Source organism: Botrytis sinoallii, assembly GCF_014898435.1.
Source record: "Botrytis sinoallii strain Bc 23 chromosome Unknown BSIN_011, whole genome shotgun sequence".
NCBI lineage: Eukaryota > Fungi > Ascomycota > Leotiomycetes > Helotiales > Sclerotiniaceae > Botrytis > Botrytis sinoallii.
Genome location: NW_024066038.1, coordinates 370,278 through 397,430, shown reverse-complemented (window position 1 = coordinate 397,430; position 27,153 = coordinate 370,278). Strand labels below are relative to the sequence as shown.

The 27,153-nt window shown below is 43.7% G+C and overlaps 8 protein-coding genes across 8 annotated transcripts; 4 read left to right on the top strand and 4 right to left on the bottom strand.

Annotated features, from left to right (window-relative positions):
- Positions 1 to 784: 784 nt before the first annotated feature.
- Positions 785 to 3,000, top strand: EAF02_006779 (uncharacterized protein; the record flags this gene model as incomplete). Its single annotated transcript, XM_038902827.1, has 3 exons — positions 785 to 2,024; positions 2,077 to 2,755; positions 2,805 to 3,000. 3 exons carry the CDS (start codon positions 785 to 787, stop codon positions 2,998 to 3,000), a joined length of 2,115 nt encoding a protein of 704 aa, XP_038757148.1.
- A 915-nt stretch (positions 3,001 to 3,915) lies between these two features.
- Positions 3,916 to 5,306, top strand: EAF02_006778 (uncharacterized protein; the record flags this gene model as incomplete). Its single annotated transcript, XM_038902826.1, has 4 exons — positions 3,916 to 3,966; positions 4,102 to 4,194; positions 4,260 to 4,983; positions 5,068 to 5,306. The coding sequence occupies 4 exons, from the start codon at positions 3,916 to 3,918 to the stop codon at positions 5,304 to 5,306; spliced, it is 1,107 nt and encodes a 368-aa protein (XP_038757147.1).
- A 336-nt stretch (positions 5,307 to 5,642) lies between these two features.
- On the bottom strand, positions 5,643 to 8,022 carry EAF02_006777 (uncharacterized protein; the record flags this gene model as incomplete). Its single annotated transcript, XM_038902825.1, has 4 exons — positions 5,643 to 6,138; positions 6,526 to 7,012; positions 7,091 to 7,405; positions 7,620 to 8,022. The coding sequence occupies 4 exons, from the start codon at positions 8,020 to 8,022 to the stop codon at positions 5,643 to 5,645; spliced, it is 1,701 nt and encodes a 566-aa protein (XP_038757146.1).
- A 1,296-nt stretch (positions 8,023 to 9,318) lies between these two features.
- Positions 9,319 to 11,499, bottom strand: EAF02_006776 (uncharacterized protein; the record flags this gene model as incomplete). Its single annotated transcript, XM_038902824.1, has 3 exons — positions 9,319 to 10,765; positions 10,861 to 11,375; positions 11,449 to 11,499. 3 exons carry the CDS (start codon positions 11,497 to 11,499, stop codon positions 9,319 to 9,321), a joined length of 2,013 nt encoding a protein of 670 aa, XP_038757145.1.
- A 1,208-nt stretch (positions 11,500 to 12,707) lies between these two features.
- EAF02_006775 (uncharacterized protein) lies at positions 12,708 to 14,764 on the top strand. The gene is made up of 3 exons (XM_038902823.1): positions 12,708 to 13,039; positions 13,094 to 13,398; positions 13,455 to 14,764. The coding sequence occupies exons 1-3, from the start codon at positions 12,975 to 12,977 to the stop codon at positions 14,573 to 14,575; spliced, it is 1,491 nt and encodes a 496-aa protein (XP_038757144.1). The 5' UTR covers positions 12,708 to 12,974; the 3' UTR covers positions 14,576 to 14,764.
- Positions 14,765 to 16,755: 1,991 nt separating this feature from the next.
- EAF02_006774 (uncharacterized protein) lies at positions 16,756 to 17,999 on the bottom strand (the record flags this gene model as incomplete). Its single annotated transcript, XM_038902822.1, has 5 exons — positions 17,612 to 17,999; positions 17,405 to 17,548; positions 17,262 to 17,347; positions 17,038 to 17,201; positions 16,756 to 16,985 (listed from the first exon to the last, which is right to left on the bottom strand). The coding sequence occupies exons 1-5, from the start codon at positions 17,768 to 17,770 to the stop codon at positions 16,756 to 16,758; spliced, it is 783 nt and encodes a 260-aa protein (XP_038757143.1). The 5' UTR covers positions 17,771 to 17,999.
- A 239-nt stretch (positions 18,000 to 18,238) lies between these two features.
- Positions 18,239 to 20,843, top strand: EAF02_006773 (uncharacterized protein; the record flags this gene model as incomplete). Its single annotated transcript, XM_038902821.1, has 5 exons — positions 18,239 to 18,459; positions 18,515 to 19,009; positions 19,260 to 19,775; positions 19,828 to 19,966; positions 20,013 to 20,843. The coding sequence occupies 5 exons, from the start codon at positions 18,239 to 18,241 to the stop codon at positions 20,841 to 20,843; spliced, it is 2,202 nt and encodes a 733-aa protein (XP_038757142.1).
- Positions 20,844 to 22,730: 1,887 nt separating this feature from the next.
- Positions 22,731 to 25,790, bottom strand: EAF02_006772 (uncharacterized protein; the record flags this gene model as incomplete). Its single annotated transcript, XM_038902820.1, has 3 exons — positions 22,731 to 23,540; positions 23,630 to 25,224; positions 25,313 to 25,790. 3 exons carry the CDS (start codon positions 25,788 to 25,790, stop codon positions 22,731 to 22,733), a joined length of 2,883 nt encoding a protein of 960 aa, XP_038757141.1.
- Between the last annotated feature and the right edge of the window lie 1,363 nt (positions 25,791 to 27,153).

The window sequence follows — 27,153 nt, the reverse complement described above, 5'->3', positions numbered from 1 at the left end:
TGTTTTACAACCATCGCTAATGAAGCTCGTTATGATCTTGTACCTTCTATTTGAGCAAGAGATCTTCCCTAGATTGGATTGGACAACCCTTGTATGACTCTGACACCGACTTCAGAGCACCTGAAGTAGCTACTGTAGCGAATTGAGTGTGGATATACCTTCCGGTTGCCTGGAACAATCCCCGCTATTTTGGTAGCTGGAGTAGACGTCTCAATTTCGACCTCTGACCTCAGATTTGGCATCTTTCTTTTAAAATATCTGTTGTTGTGGCAATTGTCTGTTGATTGTTCTGGTGAGTACTGACGTTATCTACTATTCCCTTCTTGAATACCCCCCAGAAGCTTTGCTGACCACATGTGAAACCAGCTTCAAGAAAAATCAAACAGATATACATCTTTGCCATGCTGTAAATTATTCACGCCCTCGATACCAATAGTGCTTTGCAACTATATCGAGTCCTTCCCATCGAGTTATCTTCAACTGCCTCTGCAACAAGTTTCGGGAACCCATCATTTCGGGAGCGGGCGGCTGGCTGCGGGTAGATCAAGGAGGATTACATTTGCTAAGCAAAACTCAAAGAGCTCCACTTCGCAGAAAAAGTCTTGTTATCAGGAAATATCTTTTATCAATTGATAAAGGCTTTGGGATTTTGGAGTGATTGGATCAGAAGTCATATCAACAAGAGGATTGAAACACTGGGGTCTGAATGTATGCAGTATAGAAGGAGGCTGGCCAGACTTGATTCTCGAACCCCATTTCAAAAGGGCGGACGGGAGGAGTTGCAATGAGTTGGGAGCAGCAAGCAAGTTATGAAGGGAGCCAGGGAGGATGGACCCCACAATTTGCAGAAGATTATTCTATGTTCAACGCAACACCTGGGCGTCTCGTCAATGGGCAACGGCCGTTTGTTGATACTTCAACAGCTCAAGCACTGTCATCCCTGACTCACAATGGACATTATAATGTTGAGGGAGATATGGTGACAGATATGGGAATGCACATGCATCAATTGTCACCAAATTCTGGGTTTGCGATAGCTCATACCACATCCCCCAACAAACAGATATCTGCTACTACTGTCCCGCAACCTGCTTCCAGAGCACGATTTAGTGATGTTTCCAAGACCCCCCAAAAGTCAAAGAAAAGGTTGGGTGATCCTTTCAGTGGTCAAACTGCTACACCTCCACATTCTATTGGAAAAGGTACTAGGAAATTAGCCCCAAAAATGTTCAATGTATCGAATAATGCTCCAGTTCAAGGTAATGGCTTTGAGTCTTCTGACTCAAATAATCACCATCCTCAATTGGTAGCACAGTCCTCAACAGCTATGGATCCATTCGGTTATCCAATAACTGCACCAGTATCAACCCCATTCTTTGCAAGTAATAAAGCAATATGGGATACTAGTATGGATGGTATGGATTTGGATTTCTCAACCGATTCAGCGGGTATTTTCCAACAAGGTCATAGGGCAAGCAGTTCTATTGATTGGGGACGAAACAACCAGATGTTTCAAGAATCAGTGAATCCATCGCCTCAAAAATCAAGCGTATCCAAAGTTGAAGCTGAACCCCGCAAACGACATAGACAGATAGCCTCAAAAACTTCCTTACCAATAACTTCAGCACTCCCCACGTCACTTCCACTGTTAGCTTTTAGTAGTGCGACAGCAACCTCGAATTCAATAGCCATGGAGAATTTTCATGGCGTGGTCGATCCTGGTATAATATACAGTCGCCCTAGTACAGGCAGTACGTCCCAAGGAGGATTAGAAAATATGATCTTGCCAGAATCAAGAGCAACTACTAGTCCGATTCGAAATCTAGAGCAACTCGAACCGTATCAACATCAAGTTCGAGAATATACTCGCGAGCAAGAAGAACTTCGTCGATCAAGAAGTTTCAGAGAGGGTAGTATGGGGTATCGAATAGATAGGAGAACTGCTAGCTCGCCAGTCAAGGGGTTTGTACGGGCTGGTACTCGACGGAGTGTCAGTGAGAGTAATAGGGATCAACGTCGTAGTGGTATAGTTCGGATATTCTTATTCCCTGATTTCAAGCTAACATTCTCGACAAGAACCACCACGCTTTAACTTGGGACGTTTATCTCCTGTGAAACAGCAGCGTCATCCAAATCTTACTTCTATTCCTGAATCTCCAGCTGCATTACCAAAACTTCGACGAGATGTCAAGCTCGCCATTGGTAGTAATGGTCGAGCTACTGTTGTTGTTGACGATGAATCGGTGAGAAGTTTGCGACGGTCATCATCTCAAGTCATCGATTATGAGTCAGAATATGATTCTTCTACTGATGACGAACCAATCATCATTCCAAGTCGAAACAACTCTTTCAATCTACCTCAGCAGAGACCACCCAGATTTGATCTATTCGATGCTTCCTCTAGTGACTTTCGCAGACCAAGCACAAGTACAAGCGGCTATAGTCGGTCCTCGGGTCAGCACACGAGCATCGATGAAATGAGTGAGGCAGAAACGGTACTTGATGAGCTCAAGATCGGAGATGCAGCTTCTGCTTTGCGGAAGGTGGTCAGAGAGCGTCGAAGTAATCAACAAATGTCAAAAAATGGAAGACATCTCCGCCTGTACTCCGATACAACCCCTCGACCAGGTCGCTATGCAGAATATACTTCGTCTTCTAATAATTCTCCCGATGGAGCAACACCATCCAGCTCGAGGAGTGGTACTACTCGGTGTATCTGTAACAATGCGGAGGGGGACTCTTTCATGATCCAATGGTGAGTTTGCTACTACTGTTACAGCCTACGTTGTCTAATTCGTTTCAAGTGAGTCTTGTGAGAATTGGCTTCATGGACAATGTGTCAATATCCCAGATCGAAGGACACTACCAAAGGTTTACATATGTGCCTTTTGTGCCCTAACACCAAACATGCGGAACGGTCGTGTGCGAGAGTCTGCAAGAGAGAAGAGGGGTCTGACTTCTTCTCCTCTTACCCACAAATCTTTCAGATCATTTCGTTGATTAAACATCGAATTGATATATCACATGTCAAATTTGAGATTTGGAGCTTGATGGATCATAATTTTAAGCTTCAGCCTTTTTTTACTTTACCTTTGGTTTCTACTGCCACCGGAGGAAACCTCATCAGATGGAGGATATTTTTCAAACTTTCTTGTTTTTAACACCTATCTACCACCAACGTTTTTTTTTACCCGTTTTCTTTTGTCGAAACAGATACCCCCTTTCAAAGAGCATATACAATACAGATCAAAGTCACTATGCATGATTCCCAAGATATAATACAAGAATAAGATTTACGACCGAAAAGAATGGGGGAAGGGGAAAGGGGAAAAGGGAAAGGATAAAGCGGAGTTGGGATTGATTATTGCAGTATGCATGGAGAAGTGCAATGATTTAAGGATTCTTTGGATACTTAGCAATAACACAAAACAAATGCATACATATATATACCTTAACCTACCTGATATTCATCGAGCTCGTATATAGATTGTCTAGACGTTTTTCAATACATGTCCAATAGTCAGCCTATGTACATGCTGGATCGGTCTGGATGAAGAAGAGCATCTGAGTTTTTGAATATATCTGAATTTCAAAGCTCTTCATGTTTTAAGTCCATTCGAATGATTCAAACTCAATTTCTCTAACAACATGTAGAGAAACAATCGTGTTGTCCCTAACCTCAAATCATCCAATCACCACCTACCCATATTGACGACGTCCCGATTTCCGAGTTCGGGCGTGGAGCTTCATTCCGAAATCGGACTTAGTGGGGGCGGGGCATTCAATAAAGTCATTCTTGTTCCCCAAACATTTTCTCGTCCCCAAACAACACAATTCAATCATTCCTCTCTTCTTAAATACCCATTTTACTTATAATTGTCGAATATTCATTAAAGGAAACTTCTCACTGCAAAGATGTCAACTCATAATATTGTGGTTTTTGGTGGTGATCACTGCGGTCCTGAGGTATGTTTGTGTACTTGTTGCTCTAATACCTGTTTGTGGAGAGAATACGGGGTTGGAAATTGTATTGCACAGCCATTCAAAGCCTCAAATCCAACAACTGGAGAAGGAAATTTGCTAATTAACTCTTCTAATTAGGTTGTAGCGGAAGCTATCAAAGTCCTGAAAGTTGTAGAAAGCGATAGACCATCAGTTGGAAAGTTCAATTTCCAAGAACATCTCTTGGGTGGTGTAAGTCTCCACACTTAAGCTCCTTGGCTTCCAAGTCTCATACTTACAACTCATCCCCAATACAGTGCTCAATTGATGCCCACGGTGAGCCTCTCACAACCGAAGCTCTCGAAGCTGCCAAAAACGCCGATGCCGTTCTTCTTGGCGCAATCGGTGGTCCAAAATGGGGAACCGGAAAAGTACGTCCTGAGCAAGGAATCCTTGCTCTCCGCAAACAAATGGGCACATACGGAAACCTCCGACCTTGTAATTTCGCATCACCTACCTTGACCGAGATTTCCCCATTGAAAGAAAAGGTCTGCGAAGGCGTCGATTTCTGCATTGTGCGAGAATTGACCGGAGGCATTTACTTCGGAGAGAGAAAGGAGGACGACGGAGACGGAAAGGCTTGGGACACAGAACCATATAGCAGAGAGGAAATCGAGCGTGTGACAAGATTAGCAGCAAATCTTGCCCTTGCGCAAGACCCCCCGGCACCAGTTTGGAGTTTGGACAAGGCAAACGTTCTCGCGACATCGAGGTTATGGCGTAAAACTGTCACCGACGTCATGGCTGCGGAGTTCCCACAATTGAAGATCGGACATCATTTGATTGATAGTGCGGCCATGTTGATGGTAAAAGACCCAAGAAAGTTGAACGGTATCGTAGTGACAAGCAATTTGTTTGGAGATATTATCAGTGATGAGGCCAGTGTTATTCCTGGTAGTATTGGACTCTTGCCAAGTGCAAGTTTGAGTGGTGTCCCGGATGGAAAGAGCAGGTGTAATGGTATTTACGAGCCAATTCACGGTATGTTTCTATGTTTCTTTGCCGCTTGTTGTTTTACCTCCTTTCCATCAATATTCCATGTTCAGATCTAATAATTTCCTCTAGGCTCCGCCCCAGACATCAGTGGCAAGGGCATCGTAAACCCCATTGGTACCATCCTCTCCGTGGCCATGATGCTCAAATATTCTCTCAACCTCCCAGTCGAAGCTAAAGCCGTCGAAGAAGCTGTCCGCAGAACTATCGAGAAGGGAGTCAGAACCGCCGACATCGGTGGCTCGAATAAGACTGTTGAGGTGGGTGACGCTGTTGTTGAGGAATTAAAGAAGGTCTTGAAGGAGCTTTAAATGTATTAAAAAAAGGAATTTACCAGAGTCGTAGAGTGAGTATACCTGGCATTACAGAATCTGTCATCATACAATGGGTCATAATCGCAATCGTTTATGAAAACGAACGAATTGCTGATGGAGTTGAAAAGTATTTAGCGGTCAAAAAGATCAAAAAATTAATCGCAATATGTATTATCTTGGTCTATTTTGTCTAGGACTCCTCAGGTTCTCATTGAATTTTCTACTCGAAGCACTATCCACGGTCTATCCGTATCCATAGCCACCCATAACAATTTATCTCTCGCTCAATCTCGATCTCCATGTCTCATTATCCATTCCACCTTTCGGGAGACATCACTCCTTACCAAACAGCCCCTTCAATTCCCTCTTCAATTGTTCCCTACTCTCATCAACGCCACCACCAACATCATCCTCAGCCTTTATACGACTCTCTTCCTCCTCTACTAGCTTCTCCTTCCCTTTCCCTCTACTATCTCCTTTTTCCAACCTATCCCTCTCCATCTTTTCCCTTTCCCTCTCCCTCTCCCTCTCCTTCCTACTCCCCACTCTACTCGCCTGTCCCCTCTCCTCCCCACTCGTCCCCCTCCGCCTCCTCCCACTCATTCTACTCCCACCCCTCGACAACCTTCCCACCTCATCCTCACTCACCCCTCTATTCCGTCTCGAGCTTCTACCACCCCCCACTTGCGCATTCGCGTCTTGTTCCACAATTGCATTTGGCGTGTGAATTTTAGATTCATGATCAAGCCAGTTCCATTCCGTTTGAATCTGTGTTTCCGCGCGCTTTCTTTCTTTTTCTTCCTTGACGTTCTGAGCTACTTGGCCGAGACTGTGGGGGGATTCTGTTAGTATGTCATGAAGATTCTCTTCTCGAAAAAGATTCCCCCCAATCCTGAAACCCCAAACAGTTTCTTTCTTCAGAAGAAATAAAATCAACATACCTCACAGTCCCAACCCTCTGTCTCCGAATCCTCTCCACAATCCCCTCCTTCCCCCCCTCCTTCCCCGCATCCCCCTCTCTCCCTCCCCCAGGCAATATCACCCCGGACACATACTCCAAATACTCATTCCCCTTTTCCAAAAACCCCAATTTCGGACTGCGACATAAACTCGACGCATAATTACTATTATTCTTCCCGATTTCCGGGCGCGGGAAACTCTCGAACATGGAGTCAAAACTCGATTCTCCGCGTTCTCTTCTCTTTATTTCTCCTACCGATGCGCTTTCGAGAGAGGTGCTGAGTCCGCAGCAAGAGCCCTTTCGAGGTGTGATGAAGTTGGAGAGGGAGAGTGTAGGAGGGTGGGTTTCGAGTTTGGGTGGGTAGTAGATGAGGATGAGGAAACATGCTGGGTTTGGAAGGGATCCGGACTGTCAATTTTGGGATAGGGGGTTAGCGGTCTTTCTGAAACGTCCCGCGGTGTGTGTTCGGGGTGTGGAATTATTCGGACTAGACCCTTAGGTTTGATACAGGCGGATTCAATAGTGCTGGAGCGATTTGTACGACGATAGGCAGATGCGGGATGTTGATGTGGACGGGGAAGCTTTTCTTCGATGGAGACGGAGCGAGGACGAGTGGTTTTGCATGCTTTTTGATGGGGGCTGGGAAGGGCGAGAGATGAGAGAGTTGATGCGGATGGACGTCGGGTACTATCTGATGTGCTTTCAGAGGCAGAATTGGCTCGTTCTCGGAAGGAGAGTCGATCTGGGAGTGTCAGATATCTCAAGATCGAACTTTCTAGTACATAATAATATGTGAAATAGAAGAACAATAATAAAATACCTTTAGGCGTCACCTGCCCTGAATGTACCCGAGGAGAAACCTCCGTCGGGGCCTCCTCCGTTGGACAGGACGTAAATGGGCCATGATCTCCCTGACAATCATCCGAATGACTAGATGAAGCCCCATCCGCATAGGCTTCTGGAAGCTTCGCTCTCGAAACCGCTGCTTGTGATTTCTTCTGACTAGTATCGCCTTCTGTTTCTTCCCGTTCGCGATGTACATTATTCGGAAGCAATGACATCCATTTTGGAAGCGGTTTGGTCTTACTAGGCACGAATGCTTGACCAGCAGGATCGTAGATGGAGACATAGATGTCTGATGGGGAGAGGAAATTGATGACGATGAAGTAGATGGATCGGCTTGGCCAAAATGGGCGGGTTCAGTGTCGCTGTGGGAATGGGTGGAGTCGTCTGGGTTTCCGTCTTCGGATACACCCATTTTGGCGGCGTCACTTAGGAGTGCAACTTCTTCCTTTGGATGGTGTTAATATGAATGTTCAAAACTAGAATGAATTGGACTGGACACATACCTGAGGAGAAGAAGAATCTCCGTATGATTTTTCTGATCTTCCTTTCATTCATCGTAGACGATTTCAATGATTTGTCCGTCATATTCGTCGGCGAAACACTTGAAGATGGCGAAGTTGGAGAAGGCCCCGTTTCTTCTCTTTCTTCCCCATCTAATCCAACCACGAAATCTTTCTTTCCATTCAAATTCAGGTTCGAATTCCTTCCCAACCCCTTATCCTCATCCAATTTCTCCAATCTACATCTCGTCAACCCACCATCAGATTTCGTCACATTTTCCAATCCCCTCTCCAACACCTTCTTTTCTCCATACCCCTTAATCTTCGTCTCCGTCTCGCACCACTCGCAAGCGGAATTTATCCAACTCCGTTCCTTTCCTTCGATCTCCACATGCCTCCTCACCATTATTCCCATATCTTCCCTCCATTCTCACACTCACTTTCACACTCCCTCAAAACTCTTTCTCCTAACCTAACCCCGCAAAGCAAACACCCAAAACATCCTCGATGCCAAAAACACCATCCCAAAACTAACTACCTCATCGCCTCTCACAATACATTCCCCACAAAACCCAACATATACTTAAATCCAAAAACCGCTCTCCAAACATTGATGACAGACGATTCTAGATGACCGCCCCAAGACCCGTGGCGTGGAAGGTAAATATTGGGGAGACCAGCATATCGTACAAAACGAAGAGGGATCCGAGGACTTTTGGATCGTACGGAGGGCGGTTATTGTCGGAGTAAGCTGAGCGGGAGTTGGTGGTCGAGTTGGTGTTGGGTGAGTGTGGGGATGGGAAGTATGAGCATGATGAGGAACGAGAGGAGTAACAATTGGCGTGATCGGGGCACCAAGGGCTTTCGGAGAATCCGACACAGTACTTGCTAGCGAGAGGGGCGGAACAGAGATCGTATGGCGAGTGCGAGGACGGAGTTCAATGAATGTTGAAAGTAGCTGGACGAGGGTTCCTTGAACGACCCGGTCATATTTGTGCGTTCCAGAGGGCCGTGATTTCAAACCCGAGAGCGGTGTTGCTAATATTCTAATTGGGGTTGTATAACATATAGCAGATAGTCGAATGAATGAATAATTTGGACAATGAAACGAGAGTGCGTAGTTATAGTTCAAAGAATGAAAAAGAGTAAACGAAAGTAAAAAGGGTGCCAGCATGGTGTCTCAGTTACTGCTGATTGACGCGGCCCCTATGCTAGGTATATTTGGTATATTTGATGTTATTTAAGAGAAGAGAATAGGAGAGGAATTCGAGAGTCAGCGTTTGGAGAATCATGTCACCATTTTTTCTAGTAGGCAGGTGCGAGGGAAACTTAAAAACACGTAGCTTTTATTCATTTATCATTAATTAAGAAAGAGCAACCTGGAGTTTCGACCCTAACTACACAAACATGAATCGTGACCTCTTGGAACTCCGTTATCGAGAAGAATAACATAATAAAAGCTCCTAATGTAGTAATCCAGGCAAATCCAGCCACTATGAAACACATCCTCCAATTTGCGATGCATGAATATGCGATATTTCCAGGTTGACGCCGACCATATACTCCAATCCTGTTAGAAACAAATCCTGAACATACAAGATTCGTATGAATGTATAAACAAGAATAAATGGGCAATTGCCATTAATTAAGATCATTTAGTCGATGATAGACAGCTATCATTGACTGGAAATCGTCAAATCGATCACTTTCGGCTCTTTGGTCGTGCAAGCATGTTGAGTCGACTCAAAGTCAGGCCTCTTTTTTTGGCAGGGCTTGGGGTGGCATTCGAAGAGGCAACAACGTTCTTTCCAGATTGAAGTCTTGGAGCCATTAGCATAGCGCCCTCTGGAGCCTTTTGCTTCTTTGGTGATCTTGTTTCCTCTTCGCCGTCGGACTCAACTCTCCTACGCTTCTTGTTTGACATTCCATGGGGAACAGTTGGCATAACTGAAAGGTTAGTTGATTTTTTGCTCGATTCGCGAACAGGAGGGTTGGTGTTCTCCTTGTTGCCATCAGGAAAACTACCAGGCATAGCATCAGGAAATATACTTCGACGGACTTGGCGGACAGTGGCTTGATTAGGAGATGGACCAAATCCCTTTGGAGAAGCACCGAAGCTGATAGTATGATCACTGCGGAAAGTAAAGGTGCCGGGGACTGAAGGAGGAAGGTGTGGAGGAGGAGCTTGACGAGGTGGTTCTGGAAGGGGTCTAACTCCAGCGAGGGAAGGGTACTCTACTGCTTTAGTTTCAGATGTTTCAGTATCTTTTGCCTGTCCATCAGTGGGTCCTTGTTGAGATACAGGTTTGCGGGGAGCAATTGAGGAAGTGATTTTTATATTGGACTTTGATGTTGAGCGAGGAATGCCGGACTTTACTGGAGATGGAGATTGTGCAACAATAGTTTCGTTGTGTTTAGCTTCACTGTGCTTTTTTGTCTCTGGCGTGAATCCAACATGCTTCATACTCTTAGAGCGGCTGACACCAATAGGTGTTGTGGGAACAGAGGGTAGGTCTCTCGCAAGATTTAGCTTGCTTGGGCTCCTAGCAATTGAAGGAATAACCGGCGCCTTTTCTGCTTTTTTTGAGCTGAAGCTGGAGCTTGTATGCTTCAAGATAGACTTCATACGGTCGAATCTGCTTGGGGTTCGGAGCATGGATTTACTTGGTGCAGTCATTGATCCAGCAATATTGTTCATTGTAGCAGACTTCAACATACCGCGGGGGGTGCTCTGCAAATTTGGTTTTGATGGCGATCTTGACAAGCTTGGTATTTGAGTTGAAGATTGCTTAACACTTTGGGCACGAGCCAAAGATGATTGTGTGGGTGTTGTCAAATGCGCAGGAATGCCGGAGATCTTGTGACGGGGAGTAGAAGGCATTGCCATCGATTCAGTCTTGCCACGAGATATTGGTCGTTGAGTGGAAGTATCATCCGTCATGCGTTGACGAGCACGCTTGGCAGGTGCAGTATTTTCAAGTCGTTCACTCTCGGCATCTTGGGAGGAATCTTCGCTAAGGGTGGCATCTCTGTCACCTAGCTTAGCCTTCGATTGTGTGCGCTTAAGAGCTTTCGCAGTAGGAGTAACTCTGCCTGGTTGAGCTCGGAAGGAGGATGGATGATTGGCGATACTGTCCATCTTTTTGAACCTGTACGAAGTTAGGGCTGTAGCTCTTCAAATATTCAATTGCTTTGGTAGATTGAAAGTCCTTCAAATAATTCGAGACTTTCAAACAAAACTTACTCTGCCATGTGAACATCACTGTATCTACTAACTTTACCCTTCGCCTGCGCAATTCTTCGGGTTCCCGTTTGGCTACCCTCTGGATTGTTTCTTTGTTCCATCTCTCGCTCCGCAGCAAGTTTAGCTTTGATACGGAGGGCCTCTTCACGTAGTTCATCCATCATGCGTTGAGCTTCGGGACCAAGAACAGGTGCAGGTCGAGCGAATCGAAAATCGAAAGTTGGGGAGCTGATACCAATCTTTGAGGGAGTTTTTTGTTGAACACCAGAGGGCTGGTCGTCACCCTTGGCATTGATATCAACAAAGCCATGACGGAGTCCTGAGTCGGGCTTTTGTGTGGTAGATTTATGAGTCATGGATGGATGCATTTCCTCTCTAGGTGGGACAATGCGACCGGAGGTAGCTGGTGTTTGGGGCGCTTGAACAGGAGACGAAAGGTTCGGGAGGGAAGGATAGGCAGGACCCTCATCATCTTCGGCCAGAGATGTGAGTTGGGGGGTTGTATTTTGCAGTGTCTAGAGTAAGTGATAAGTACCCAGTACATAGTCCCAATATTTGCTACAATGATAATAGGAAAGCTGTACATACTTTAGCTGGAGTACGAAGTCGAGAAGAACGACGACGCGGAGGAGACGCCATAATTAATAGCGCAACACAATCGATTGAATATCAGTCGATGGTATATCCAACAAATATAATTACAGTGAGTTGTAAATAATTGAGTGTTCAAGAGAAGTGTCAAATTCACCCTTATCAATGACACGAATGAATTGTATCATGTACAATGTACGATATGGTTGTAGTTGGAAGTCAAGAATTGAATGATGAAATCGAAAACGCTAGTTATTAATAAAAGCTCTGGGGGGTTTGTTGACAATCGGGTAAGCCTGAAGAGTAAACAAGGATATAAAACGCGCTAAACTTTGATGTCACATGACACTCCGTCTATTTCAGTAGAGCAAGCTCCATATGTTCACCAGTCTTCAGCCTATGACATTCTGGCGATCTATCTGAATGTGAGCAGCAGCGGGACCAGGCAGCTTGTACAGTCAAGCAATCCAAAATCTAGATCCTTTTTCGAAACGTGCCTCGTCAATTCACGTAGGGTACGGCATCACCATCAATTGAAGCAGATTGGGACTGGGTAGTTCTAACACACAATTCGATAGAGGAGTTCAGGATTCACAAATCATAGCTAGGTAGTAGGTAGTAGGTGGTAGGTAGGTAGGTAGGGTAATATTCAATGGACGATGCTACTTCATTCTCAGCAAATCCTTCAAGAAGATCAAACTTATACCATTTCTACGGACAATCTTCATGTATAGTTGTTTATTGGTAATACAGTTGGGATCGGAATACAGAGACCTCAAGCAGATAACAGTCTTTGGAAGCACCTCTAGTCTTCGATACACTGAGATGTTATATCTGCAGTGTAGACATACCTATCTATAATGATATAGTGAATGAGTGACTCCCGCTTCTCTACAATGAAGGGGTTTATTGCAGGGTATGAAAGTTCAATGGTAATTTGTATACTGGTAGAAGCTCTTCCATGATGATTAACTCCTTACGTAAACATTGAGAAGGAGTGTCTGAACATGCAGGTGAACCGAGGTCAACAGTTTGTTACTGGTAGTGGTAATGTTATTATTGTTATTAGTATTGCTGTACCCATTTCAGACTTCACTCAAGCCCTCACTCAATCTAGACCTCACTCTATCTTTCATTTCAGACTTCACTCTAACCTTCACTCAATCAAACCCTCCCTCATGACGGTATCTCGGATCCCTATTTTGCCGCCGAAGCAAGAAGCTTGGGCCATCTCCAATCTCCATCTTTCCCAAAACAGCTCTTCTTCGATCATCAATGCAAGATGCACGCACGACAAGGATCAATTCTTCTGAACGGAATCTTCACATCCGAATGACACGATAATTTATACTTTGCGGTGCCTCCTTTGGCTCTTATATGACGATTTAAAGTTGTCAAGATATATCTTGAAAATCTTGCCCCTCAAACTTCGCTGAGTGTAATTTCTGAATACTTCGACAATTCACATTTCAGAAACTTCTCAACCAGCACATCCTGAGTGAAAGCTTCACAACTTCTTCAACATGGCTCCCAAGAAGACCACGGTCTCTAAAGTAGCTGAGCCTCATGGGTATGAGTTTGGTGGACCGTAAGTAGCTCGTTTCAACTGCAGGCTCATCGACATGTACTGATTGTCTTGCAGATTAGGAGCTTTTGGTATATCTTTTGGATTACCCCTTCTTTGCTATGCGACGACCTTTCTCTGCAATGACATTTCCGGTTGTCCAGTTCCCTCTTCGCTCTCTCCTTCGACGCTCACAATCAACAATCTCAAACAAGAAGTTGGATGGCCCGCAAATGGACTTGCGGGCTTGTTCAGTTGGGATGTGTTTCTCAAAGTAGTAGGCTACTACTTTCTGAGCATGGTTTTATACAGAGTTTTGCCAGGTGAAGAGAAGTTAGGTGTCGAACTCGCAAGTGGTGGAAAGCTCAAGTACAAGTTCAATAGTATGTACCTACACGATCGAATGAATGGTACAGCGTTTTGCTAACGAATTGCGCAGCTTGGTCTTCTACCATGTTTACATTTGCTCTATGCGCTGCAGGAACTATCGCCCAAGGAGCAGACTTCCCAGTCTGGACTTTCATCTACGACAATTATCTACAAATACTTACAGCGAACATCATCATCTCCTACGGCCTCGCAACTTTCGTTTACATCCGCAGTTTTAGTGTTAAGCCTGGCAACTCTGAACTGCGCGAGTTGGCTGCTGGTGGTCATTCTGGAAATATGCTATATGATTGGTTTATTGGAAGAGAACTCAACCCAAGAGTGACTCTCCCATTACTTGGCGAATTTGATATCAAAGAATTTTGTGAGCTACGACCAGGTCTCATGGGGTGGCTTCTGATGGATTATGCATTTGTTGCTCACCAATACAAGACTTACGGATACATCACCGACAGTATCGCGTTGATTACAGCATTTCAAACACTATATGTACTTGATTCATACTGGATGGAAAATGCTATCCTCACTACCATGGACATTACCACAGATGGCTTCGGACTCATGTTATCATTTGGAGACTTAGTCTGGGTTCCATTCATCTATTCTCTTCAAGCTCGTTACCTCGCCGTCTACCCACTTTCCCTCGGTGTCTTTGGCACCAGCGGCGTTCTCGCAGTTTTAGCTATAGGATACTACATCTTCCGTGGCGCTAATAATGAGAAGAACCGCTTCAGAACTGACCCGACAGATCCTCGTGTCGCACATCTCAAGTACATGGAGACAAAATCCGGCTCCAAACTTCTCATTTCTGGTTGGTGGGGTGTAGCTCGTCATATCAACTATGCCGGTGATTGGATCATGGCTTGGTCTTATTGTCTTCCTACTGGTATTGCTGGTTATTTAATCAACCACAGCTCGGTAGCCCCAAAACCAGGCCAATCCCTCGCAGATGGATCTTTCGTGTACAGTGGACCAGCAGTACATACAGAAGTCACGCAAGGTGCAGCTAGGGGCTGGGGTATGATCATCACATATTTCTATGTGATTTATTTCGGAGTCTTGTTAGTGCATAGAGAAATGAGAGACGAGGAGAAGTGTGAGAGAAAGTATGGTGAGGACTGGAAGAGATACAAGGAGATTGTTAGGTACAGAATCATCCCAGGTATTTACTAGACTAATGGGTAAATATATACAGGCAAAGAGCATGGAGGATGAGCTCAGTAATTGCATCTTTTTATAGATGGCAATGAGGATAGGAGAGAGCGTGTACAAGTGGTGTGTACAATGTATAATAATATTTAAGTAATAATCTATGATTCTTCTTGCTACATAATGATCAATATCATCTGTACTACCAGGTAGTAAATTATACAGGCTTCTCGCTTTGGTCATTTGTATGAACAATCTCTTCCCTGGTAAACAAGTCTTCGTCATGATGCAATTAGTATCAAGTCGGGCAGGTGTTTCTCTACTGATATCTTTCCTTCTTTCTTTATTCGGAGGCTGAGTACAAGGGCTTCAATTTTTTGATAGTCGAGAGTTGAGAGTTGGAAATGGGATGGGGATATTGTAGAAAAGATTGTAGAGGTGTAAAGGTGTAGGTGTAAAGGTACGAGTGGTGATTAACGGGTATTGAGAGCTGAGGAAGGAACTTGAGGGCTAGGGTTAGGGCTAGGGGTTTGGTTTAGGGATGGATGGATGGATGGATGGATGGATGGATGGATGGATGGATGGATGGATACCTAGGTAGGATAGGATAGGATTGAGATTGAGAGGAGATAGAAGAGGAGAAACATTGCGATTATAAAAGACTGGGCAGGTATGTATGTATTGCAAATTCCTCATTGGATTTAGGAATCGATTAAAGGGATATATATAATGAATTATTTATTATCTTTACCGATTATGGATTTTAGAGTAGAGAGTATTTCAGAGGAAATAATAGGATGTGATTGGGGTGGTGATGTAATGGTATTGAAGATTATAGGGGTATAACGGTTGTGGTGAGATTGATGGAGTTAGGTAGAGTGGTGAGATGATGAGATGAGATGATGAGATGAAGAGGAAGTATCTATTGAGAGTAGATAATATTTCGATTGTTAATTTATTTAAATATAGATTATATATATCAAGTCATATGAATTTTCTGGGTTGGTTTGGTTTCATTACCTAGTATTCTAACTGTAGTTGTTAAAAATATACTAGATACGAAGATAGGTATCTAGTAGTTACAATCATCGTATAACCCCCCAACAGAAGATCAAAAAAGTCGGGTGTATATATACAGGAAAGGAGAGGAATATTGCTAGAGCTTAAATATGCTAAATATCTTTCCACAGTCTGGAACCGGCGTCCCCCGAATATAGAGAACTATCCTGCTAGTATGTATTTCTCATTTCAATCCCAATTCGAATTCGAATTCTAACTCGACAATCGAAAATCAAAAATCAAAAATCACAACGATTCCTCCGATTTCAAAGCGTGAATGCTATCTTGAACTTACTTTGTCGGAACAGAGCAATGCGTGCGCAAACGCAAATATCGGAAACTAACCAACTATATCAGGGGAATCTCTTGCGAGATTTTACTTGAGCTCTGTGAAAAGAATTCGAGGATTGTATTTCAATTTCACATGGCATGCTGGTGAGGTTACTTATAGATTTCGCATAGCTTTAGCGGAAGAGATTGCTAACAATATCGTCTGTGTGGAGAAACTACCTAGAGCTACTGCACCAGGCTTCTTGTGAATCATAGAAGGGATCTCTAGGTGAATAGCTGGAAGATAAACTTCCTCCGCATTCATTTAAGACGGAAGGAGTGCGAGATTTCCGCTGTAAGATCTGTATCAAGATCATTCTTCACATCAGATTCGATACATTTGCGACGAGTGTTGTTTGGGGGCTTTCGACAGCATCGTCTTGTTTTATAGTTCTGTATTCTGTCGCTTCCAAAGAAAGAAAATCCGCGAAAGTTATGGAGCACAGTTGGTGAACAAATACTTTACTACTTGCTAATTCTTCCTGATCCATCTGAAGCGTCGGAGTAAAGCGTAAATATTGAACTCATTGTCAAGTGCCAAAAACCGTTGCGATATTTGCTGCATGTAAGAATTGGTCCTGAAATCGGAAATTTGGGACGGGAGAATAGAGAATAACAGCACTATTAGGAGAGATTTGCGCAGCGAAATTCACCCAGAGGTAATATCGCGTTTCTAACAGAATAAGATCAATGAAAATTCATCAACATACGGACGCTTTCAAAATCGCTGATTGACACTAGATCATTACTCAATATAGCCTTAAAGCCATCCCGTATTTATACTTCATGTCATATACAACAATGCACTAGCATATCTACAACTTTGCCTTAATTCCAGGGGCAAATGTAGTTCCTCCGCTCTCTCCACCAATAGCTTCCACAATCTTATCTACTGTATTGAGAATCCAAGCATTTCCTTCCTCACCTGCTAACCATTCTACTCCCTCTACAGGTTCTTCGCCTGCAGCCTTATATGTACCATCCTCAAACGCTTTTCGTAAACCAAATACGTGACTGGTGACCTGTGGGCCTACTCCGGTTTGTGCTCTTAAGCATGTTATACCAATCAGACTTGTGAGAACTCTTCCAATCTTTACTGGTCGTGAAGAGACTAGAATAAGAATTCAGGATAAAGACTGGAAGATCTGGATGCGATTCCGCAAGTTTATTGAGTAGTTTTGTTTCAAAGGGACGATAGATAGAATCCCATAGCCCGCGGCCTCGGGCTTTGGCATCATCAACATTTGCAGTTGTCAATTCACTGTGAATTGGTGATATATTAGCGGACATTGAGAGGTACATCGGGTGTCAATAGGCTTACCGAGACGGTGTTTTGTTCAACGAATTCATGATTTCATCTGGTAGATTTGAGCGGAACTGACCTAGAACATTGATTGTTCTGGGAATCTGAGGTGTACGTTAGGATCTGTTATAGTAATCTAGTATATAATAATGCCATCTTACCCCATTGAAACCTATACATTTTAATCCCACCTCCCTCATCTGCTCCACAGTTTTCACTGCATGCGCATGATCCTTATCCTTCGTCGCAAGTCGAAAGAGCTCTAGCATTGAATCGGGGGAATTCATGGTCATAGTCGCAGCTGTCTGCCATTGAATGATATCAGTTTTCCAAGTTTATTCTTCGACGGTTGGTGGGAATCGATGTACCGAGATCGTTAGCCATGATGGCAGTCCAACATTGTTCGCGGACGCCTCCTCTTCAATCTTTTGGAAAACGGAGCGGATGTTCCTTGGTGCAGGAGCATAGCCTGGGCGAGCATAAGGTGCACTTATGAGAGCTTTCAAGGAGGGAGAAAGTTTCGACATAATGGCAGTGATGAGAAGTGTTTGAGAAGGAAAATGAATTGCTCCATGAGATCACTTTGACGAGGTACGTACTGGAGAAGGAGATAAATCAAGGCCGAGATGAAGCTTTCGGTACCAGAATTATCGCCGATCTTTGGTGACGTATGACATAATTGTATAAATCACCTAAATACTCAAAACACATCTATTATTATTTTTCAGTATAATTATATTAATAAGCATCGTACATATGATTGAACCTCACATAACACTGAATTTCCGAGCTGTAATTTGATCATCACACGGTGTGCTAGACTTAACCATGAAATCGCATCTGAAACCCATTCAATGTTCCATTGTGAATACTCTGTAACCGATCACTCCAACCCAGTTGATGTAGAATTTTGCCAGGCGTAGTGCTTGGTATACCAATAATTCTCGTCACTACCACAGCCTCTGCAGCAATTTACCTCAGAAATTGTATTTGAAATGAATGATTGGAATTTGCAGGTACCAGAAGTACCGAATTTACATCATGACAATGTTACTTCTAAAAAGCCTCACAAGCAAGCTGCATGCTTAAGTTGTCGACGCACCAAGACTCGCTGTGTTCGTGAACCTCCTAATATCAATTGCCAAAGATGTCGTCAGAACAATACGGAATGCCTGGTACCAGATTATCATGTCGGAAGGCGAAAAGGGATCAAGAAGTAAGTCCTAGCCATACATTCCCAACTTGTTAGACATCTTCTAACCTCAATTCAGCAAACGGAGTGGATTAGATAAAGCTGTTCATCAGCTTGAAAAGGCTATGAAAAGCTCCAAGAATGATAATGTACCCCAGGATGAACAAAGACGTCTACAGTTCCTTCTCTCCGAAGCCGAGAATCTGGTTTCTGGAAGTACTGACAATATTTCCACGCAGCTTATGGAGCAGCCAATCCCTCGAAATGACATGAACAGTGGGTTACCAGAAGCTACTAATCTATCATTATCCAGGGCTCATGAATCAATTGGTCAAGTCGAGATGGGCAGTGTCGCTTTGGATGATGCTGAGAATCCGCTGCAGCTCCTGGCTCGGGCATCAGATCTTGCAGATACTGCAACCAAACAACTGCACCTGCCTCCCCCGTTAGTAGAAACAGGAGAGCTTCGTCGATTCTTTGGACCCTTTCAACCACGGCTTGATGTTGGAAGTGATATTGATCCTATCGATATTGGTTTGGTGACTCATGAGGAAGTGACTCTGCTTATAAAATAGTGAGTCGCGCCTATGATACTGGGGGTTTCAATAGTCCGAACAGCAGTTGATCGGTGAGAAATGCGCAGTTCTTGAAATTGGTTAGAACACACTTCAGTCAGAATATTCGATTGATTTGAAGTATTGAATCCAAACAGCATTCTAAACATCGAAAGCTCTCAGATTATACCAAGTTTGCTCATCCGAACTATTGAAACTCCTTAAATTTGCCTCGGAAGGTTATGTCAATGTTGCTGATAAATTTAACAGTTTCTATGCAAATCTATCACATACAAGATGGGGCCTTGATCCTTCTGTTCATACGGCAGACTTTGTGCGCTCAAGATCTGCGTTTCTCATGACTTCTATGTTAGCTGTATCCGCGCTTTTCATTCCCTCAGGAGAGGCGCTATCGAAGCGTCTTTCTAAGCACAGTAAACACCTCGCTCACTATGTGATATCAAAGAGGTACAGATCACCAGAAATTGTTCTCGCATTCATGGTTAATATTCCATGGATGCTACCAGAAGAGCATTGGGCTGATGATGAGACTTGTTCTTACATGGCAATGGCGCACTCTATAGCCCTTGATGTATCTCTAAATAAGATCATCGTAAAGAATACCGACAATCTTCAAACCGCCATTCCAAAGTCAGAATGCATTACTGCAAGGAAGGCTCTCGACATGGACGGTTTTATTGAAGTTGGCCCTATGACGCAGTGGGGCCAAAAGCTGATTCGCCGGCGTGAAAGAATATGGCTTGCTCTATTTAATCTTGATAGAGGGTAAGTCTCTCGCTTCGAAGTACTATTCAAACAAGCTAAGATCATTCCACAGCGTGTGCTTGGCACGAGGAAGAGCTTTTACTGTTCAGATATCTCCCTTCGTTGCAACTTGTGACGCTTGGCATAATTCTAATCTCGCTGATACCTGGGATGGATCAATTGTAGCTTCATCTGTTTTACGGCGAGATATTGTATGTTATTCTTGAGAAGTTTGTACAAAGACTAATGGTGTGATAGGCCAAAATCATTACTCGTATAAAAGATACCTGCGACAAGACTGTATCCACAGTATTAGAAGGCCATGACATTGCCCAGACTCTTCGACAAACAATCGATGACTTTTTCGATCACTGGTATTCAACCTGGACCCCAGAGATAGGGAGAAACAAAGACCTCCGCCTACCTCCTTATGTAGAAATCCTTGTTTCTCACACCCGTCTTGCTATATACAGTAACGTCCTTAACTACCCCACCCGATTCCCGGCAGTCTCTTCTTACTTTCGTTCTGCTGGTCTGTCATCTGCATTAAATGTTATGAGAGCTGCTGTCCAAGGAGAGCCACTTCTCAAGTCCATGCCCAATAATACAGCAATTATGGTATCATTTTCAGCATGTTTTGCGCTTCACTTGTCCGCGATGGCTGCGAACAAGAACTCTGGTCTAAGAGAAAGCATCAAAGTTTTGATAGAGGAGACTGCAGATGTTTTGGAAAGGATAGGAAATATCACTCCCCACAGAAGAGGAAGTTCTGCTTTATACGGTAGACACCTGAAAGAAATCATTTGGAATTCCGCAGCATGGCGAAGATCTGCTCCATCTGATCTATCTGTTGTCAATTATGAACAAGTAGGACGCAATACTGCCCAAGAGGCGCAGGAACCAAGACTGGAGCCCGGTTTCATCGAGCCGCTTCAATTCTCTACCATGTCAGATCATCAGATTGTCGAATTTTTCGACAATGAAGAAGTGACTCTAGGGATAAGTCCAACAAACTTACAGCTAGGTGACACAACCGGAATGGAATGGCTGGATTGGTTCGACTTTTATGGAACAGTTCAGAATCAATAGCATCTTCATAATAAACTTTTTGATCTTTCTGAAATGACTCACACTTGCTGTCTAATATACACGAGATGAAGGGAGTAACGTGTCACCCTGTCTACAATCACATGATCCGGGAAATTGCTTCTTGGTTGAACCCTCCCCCCAAACTATTTCCAATCCAGCAATTCTAATCTTCCAAATTAGTTGGAATTTTTCTTTCTCAGGAACACTGATAAATCGGACTATTCTGAAATCACAGGACCTTGAAAGAAGAAGAGAAATCCATCACATCACCACATCTCCCATGTCTCAATCATTACTGATTCACAAGAACACGACGAATATCCACTCGCGACATTCAATTAATGAAGCTGCCAATCAACACTCAGAATCGCTTACGCAAGTGATTCAGGGGTGGCGATTTAATCGCCATTGATTAGCGATAGAGGACGGAGAGGAAATCTCTAGACACTTACTTTCTAGTAATCCAGTTTATCATGAGATCAAATGAACCCGGAGGAGATAATCACGAATAATTTTCACCACGGGATTGCAGGAGGAAAATTTTGTAGATCCTGTTTCGGTCGGAGAATGTTCTGGTGGGTTTGGAGGGTAGATTTAGGATTGTATTTTCTACTTACTCGTACATATTTCTGATACCAATGCAGTATAGATGCGGAAAAATCAGGGAGCTTTCTGAAATCGCTGGAGGGAGTTTAAACACTGTTTGCTTGATGATCGTTTGGGATAGAAGTTGTGGACGGGAATCTTTTCCTCGGACTTGAAGATATCGATTTATCTACCTAGTTATGTTACCGATTCATATACATGCATGTATGTATAGATACTTCCAAGCAAATGAATCTCCTTACAACTAAATCGAAATCCGGGATACAATATCTCATATTTCATATATATATACAAAATTATTCATTCACTCACTTCTATATTCCACCACAAAGTTCAAACAGAATCATCGAATACCTCCAGGCTAGATACTCACTCGCGGTCCCCATCAGTATCCAATCTTGCCTGCCTCCCTATCTAACCCCTCCAATCTCGCCGTCCCGCTGCCGTTTTGAAACCGATAATCGAAATCATGATAATATAATATAGAGCAGCAGAAATGGGAAGAAAGAGGGGAGAAGATTTCTGGAAGGAAACTCTAAGAAGCCGAATGATTAGAAAGGAAAAGCTAATTTGATCCTGACTCTTAGTCCAGAGATATATATCCCATCCCATCCCATCCCATCCCATCCCATCCCATCCCATCCCATCCCATCCCATCCCATCCCATCCCATCCCATCCACCACACAAGAACTCCACATTCGAGATACGCATCTCAAAAACCCAGAAGGTTCCTGTGCATGGAAAGAAAACACAGATTAATCCAACCGCGCCTGAGTAAATATCTATCTATACCCAAAAAGTCTAGTAAAAGAAACCTCACACGACCAACCATAAAAAACACACATTTCGCAGAAGAGAAAGAGAATCCACCAATATTCCCCTCTCAATTCCATACACATATATCGTATTCACAAAAAGCCCATTGATTAATAAATTATCATTACAACCCACTTGATTTCCATTGACGAACAACCTAGTATCTAAATAGCCTACTTCCCTTTTTACTATATGCGGAATAGCAGCATGTATTTACTCTGTGACTACCCCTTCAAACTATCCTTTTGATCTAAGATGATATTCATCTCTCAATCTCCAACACGAGATGAAGAAATTGTAAACGCCAAACTCACTTAGTGCGCTCCCTATCCATATGATTAATATGATATGACCGACCCCTGATGCGATGCCATACGATGCCGATGAATTTCTTTAAATGAAGATAATGATGATGTTGATACAGGCGGTTCCCAATTTTTGTGTCCCTCCATTGGCAATAAATACTATCCCTCCGTCGAGATTTCCCCACCACTATTTCCACCATTGATATGCTGACTACAGCCATTATTCCCCTTCAACCTTCCATCAGTATCTACTTCCATCTCCATCTTCATAGCCTCTTCATTCTCCCTCATTAAATCTTCTTCCTGCATCCTTAACTCTCTTTCCTCTTCCGTTTCTTCTTTCATCTCTCCCTCTCCCTCACCCCCACCCTCACCCTCACCATTAGCCATCTCCAGATCTTCCGATCCTGTCGTAGGCATCTCTTCCGCAGGCGGCGGCGGAGGAGGCGGAGGAGGTGTAGATGAATCTGTTGGTGTTGTACTCTCATTACCATCCTCCTTGACCCTCTTGCTTTCTGATGGACTTTCCTCGTCATCTTCCCTCTTCCTCTTCAACAACTCAATCTCGAGTTGTCCACTAGGTGATGCGGCTGGACTTGGTATATTGACTTCCACGTCCTCGCTATCAATCACATCTGGACTAACAATCGAGTTTGCAATCTCTCGCGTTGTCCCCTTTTCGTTTGTGCCATTTCCATTAACTTTAGCCTGCCCTTCGCGCTTTTTCCTTTCCGCTCGCTTTTCATCCATTTCCCTTTTCTTTTCCACAGCCTTCTTAAAATAGTCGAACACATATTGCTTGACTTTCTTTTGATTCCTGTCGGATATCTTTGTGGGGTCCTCAATGCGATTGTTTTTGAAATCAGAAGCCACGAGCTTTTTCCCACATTCCTTGGCGAATTTCTTAAGATCGTCCTTGGGAAGTTTGCCAGAATACTTTTGCATTACGTGTTTAATGTGAGGAAATAACTATAATGAGAGGTCAGGAAAGAATATTTGACAGACTTAACATGAAGAGAAACAAATATTTTGATAGAGAAGCTAGATATTATACATACAGTATTTTCGTATAGTTTCATCTGCTTCTCGATAGGTAACGAGCGCCATTTTTCTACAGGCTTCTTCTTTTCCTTGGGTGTACCCTCGGCGGAATGGGAAGAAAGTGCCGGAGTTGTCGAGGGCTCCTTTGTAATACTGTCGATGATATCTTGAAGAGCTTTCTGTGTTTGCACACTCTTTGGAGCTGCCTTGGGTGGTGGCGGCGGTGGTATTACACCCGCTGGCATAAATGGCCTCTCCCATGTCGTTTGTCCCGTCTTACTATAATAATAAGCATTTCCGTTTTGATCCATCGCAGTAAACCAGCCAGGTGGTAATACCATGGGGACAAAAGGGCGCCGAGACATAGGGCGATTTGGGACGAAGTTGGCGTTGCGTTGAGGAACACCACTTCGGGGGCCAGTCGGGGCAACAATAACAGGGGATGGTGATGGAGTGACTTTCTCTACCTGGTCTGGACGCCGTTCGAATACTTGTGCAACAAGAGTTGGGGCTCTTCTTGGGATTCGATACGCATGCTCTAACTTGCTCCATGCTTCCAATAGCCTCTTTGACTCGAAAGCAATGTCTTCATGCTCGGAAGTTGTGAAATCTTCTAAAACAGCTTCGATCTTGGAATCAACAATTTTGTTTCGAGTAAGTCGTGGAAATTTGTAAAGAATATCGAGAACTTGGAGGATCACGTTATTGTCTTCCTTCCAAGTAGTCAAGGTCGTACGAAGAATTTGATAACCGTGCATTTGTATAACTCTGTTTCGAACTTTATCATCATCGCAACGTTGGATTCGACCAAGCAATTTGACAGCAATCCATTTTTCTTTGCATTGCATAAGAGTTGCCATAACCTTTCGTACTCCATTTTCATCGAGACCCTTTGGTTGAACGTTGTTAACATATTCTTCGTCATTTTCACCCGTCTTCTTTTTCCGGGGTTTCTTGGCAACAGCTGTATCCCAACCATCACCATCATCGATACCGAGAGCTTCAATGGTAGCATGAGGAAGTTTGGTAGCACGCTCAGTTTGAGTCTTGCCTCCAATGAATCCGGTACAATTCGGTTCGCCGCAATAGCAAGGTTGAGGGTCGGCACCATATCGATCAACATTATAATTGAACACCAGCTCTTCTCCGGCTTTGATTGCACGCTCCGCAAAAATGCCCATGCGCAGCTTTTCTCCGACCACCCACTTATCGACATAGCAATTTGGATTACAAGAGTGATTGCAAAATCGACCTAGATTTCCTTTTTTGGTTGCATCCACAAATTCATGCTTCGTAAGAGACATGAAATAGAAATGCTTGATTCCTTCCTGATCATATTGGACGGTACGTCGTCGAAATGTCGGTTCATTGATAACTTCTCCGATATACTCGAAGATGAAATCATCAGGATGTAGATCAGTATTTGCGCGTAATCCGTAACCCTTTTTATCTGTCTTGATCACTGAAACTTTGGCATACTGTTTGCGTTGAAAGCGTTGATTTTGACAAGCCACACCACAATTGCAATCTTTATGACCTCCACCACATTCCATTTTGGTCAGTCGATTAATGCAATCTGAATCCTCTCCGCAGGCATGATTTTTTCCATCGCCTGATAAAACAAGTCAGCTGAAGTGGAAATTTTGCGACCGATGGCACGTAAAGTAAAGAAAGTGCTTGGAGTATATTTGTAGACTTACTGAATTCCTCGGGACAATCACAATCCAAAGCATCGTGATCTGAAGCTCCCATGTGCTTAGCTCCATAAATACAATCCTTGATTACCTGAAAAACTGAAGCTGCCTCTTCTGTAGAATCTGGAAGGTCGTTGAAGAGAGGGGGTGGTCGAGGAATTACTTTTTGTGACGACTTTCTCGATAGCTTTGGTACTTTGCCAGGTTCGACGGTGACGGTAATATCACCGCCAATAATCTCTTCATCCTCTTCATCTCCAGATTTTGGTGTTTGGCTGGTGCTTTGCTTTCTGGGCGGTGTTTGAGAGCGAGAATTTACAAGACCCGGTGTACTGGAGTGAGACCTCTTGATTTCTGTAGGAGTAGAAATATATCCATTTAAGCCATTGGCAAAATCTTGAACCTCAATCCCCTCCTCAATCTTCATTTCACCAATCGCAGCATCTACAGCTTCTGGCTGGAGCTCCCGTATGTCATCCTCCATCGTGAGCAGGAGACGTCGTAAAGTTGTGGTGCGAATTACTTTGTTTTTGTGTGTTGGTGCGAAGGGGAAGCCGACCTATTTGTTAATGTGTTCGAAGCGGCCTTTTGTTCCCTTACTAGTGGTGGCAGACGTGAAGTACCCAACGACGGTAGAACACAACGCCGTATTATTGGTATTGGTAGTTTCAAGACTTCCTTGACTTTGCAAGCAATTAATTCTTGTTTGTTGCGCGCACACTTGAAAGTCAAGAAAGTGGCTGCGCCTGGATGGCAAAACGCGAATAGCTTGCATGCAAGGTCGCGAAATATTAGCTGGCGAGGTCGATATTGCTTCGCAGGCTTAAATATGGTCGAGTTTCTGCTGACAAGAGCATAAATATCTTGTTTGCCACGGTGAATGAATGTGGAACGTGGAAAAGTTGGACGGCAGGATGGATTGAGATTGGAGCGAAGTAATGGAAATGCGACGGCTGAACCTCCAATTTCACCTCTGCAACATATTGCAAAGACCAAACTCTTAATTTCCTCTATCCCAATGCTCACATATCACTACTCATGAATTGAAATGGCTTTCAGCCCCCAAAGTAGTTGATAATTGCTAATAATTGCTCTATGAAGGAGGACGACGATACAAATTGAGACGAGCTATTGCGCGCTCGGCTAACCTTAATTCCGCTACTTCTGAAAGAACGCTGAAAATCAAACTACCTAGTATTCTCCTTAACCCACGCAGACAATTGATAACTACTCCAATCTGCTAAATCATTTCGATCGATTGATACCGCGTATTCTATGCCCCAAACTATCCAAACATGGTCATGCCCTCACACCTTACCAAATGTATGGTATGATAATATAAAACAGCTTATCTGCTAAATTCAATGCCAGCTCAGATGATGCCAAATCGTCAGCGTCGCCACGAAACTTTACCAAAACCTCCTAGGCACTTATCACAATATGTGTATATCGTATTTGGTATCACGTCCTTCAAAGACCATTATGGGCCACCTTCCCGTGTGCCCATTGCATAGTCCTTAGCCCTTCTCAATTCCCATTATTTGTAGTATGACATCGAACGTAGAGGTATAGTGTATCGAGTTTGTGGATTGGCAAATGTGCCGCCAGATGTTCATTCTTCGATAGCATCCATTCACTCATGTATTGCTGCAGCAGTATAAGTTCAAATTGTATAAATGCATAGTTGATCATGCAACAGCGTATCCCAGATTCTTATGTTCTACCCCACAAAGATCTCCGACATAGGGCTTGTAGTCATATATCGGACGGAAGGTATATTATCGCGATTTTATAGCATCATCGTATCTGTGATTGTTTGTCAGTGGTGGTCAAGACGAGAGAGAGAC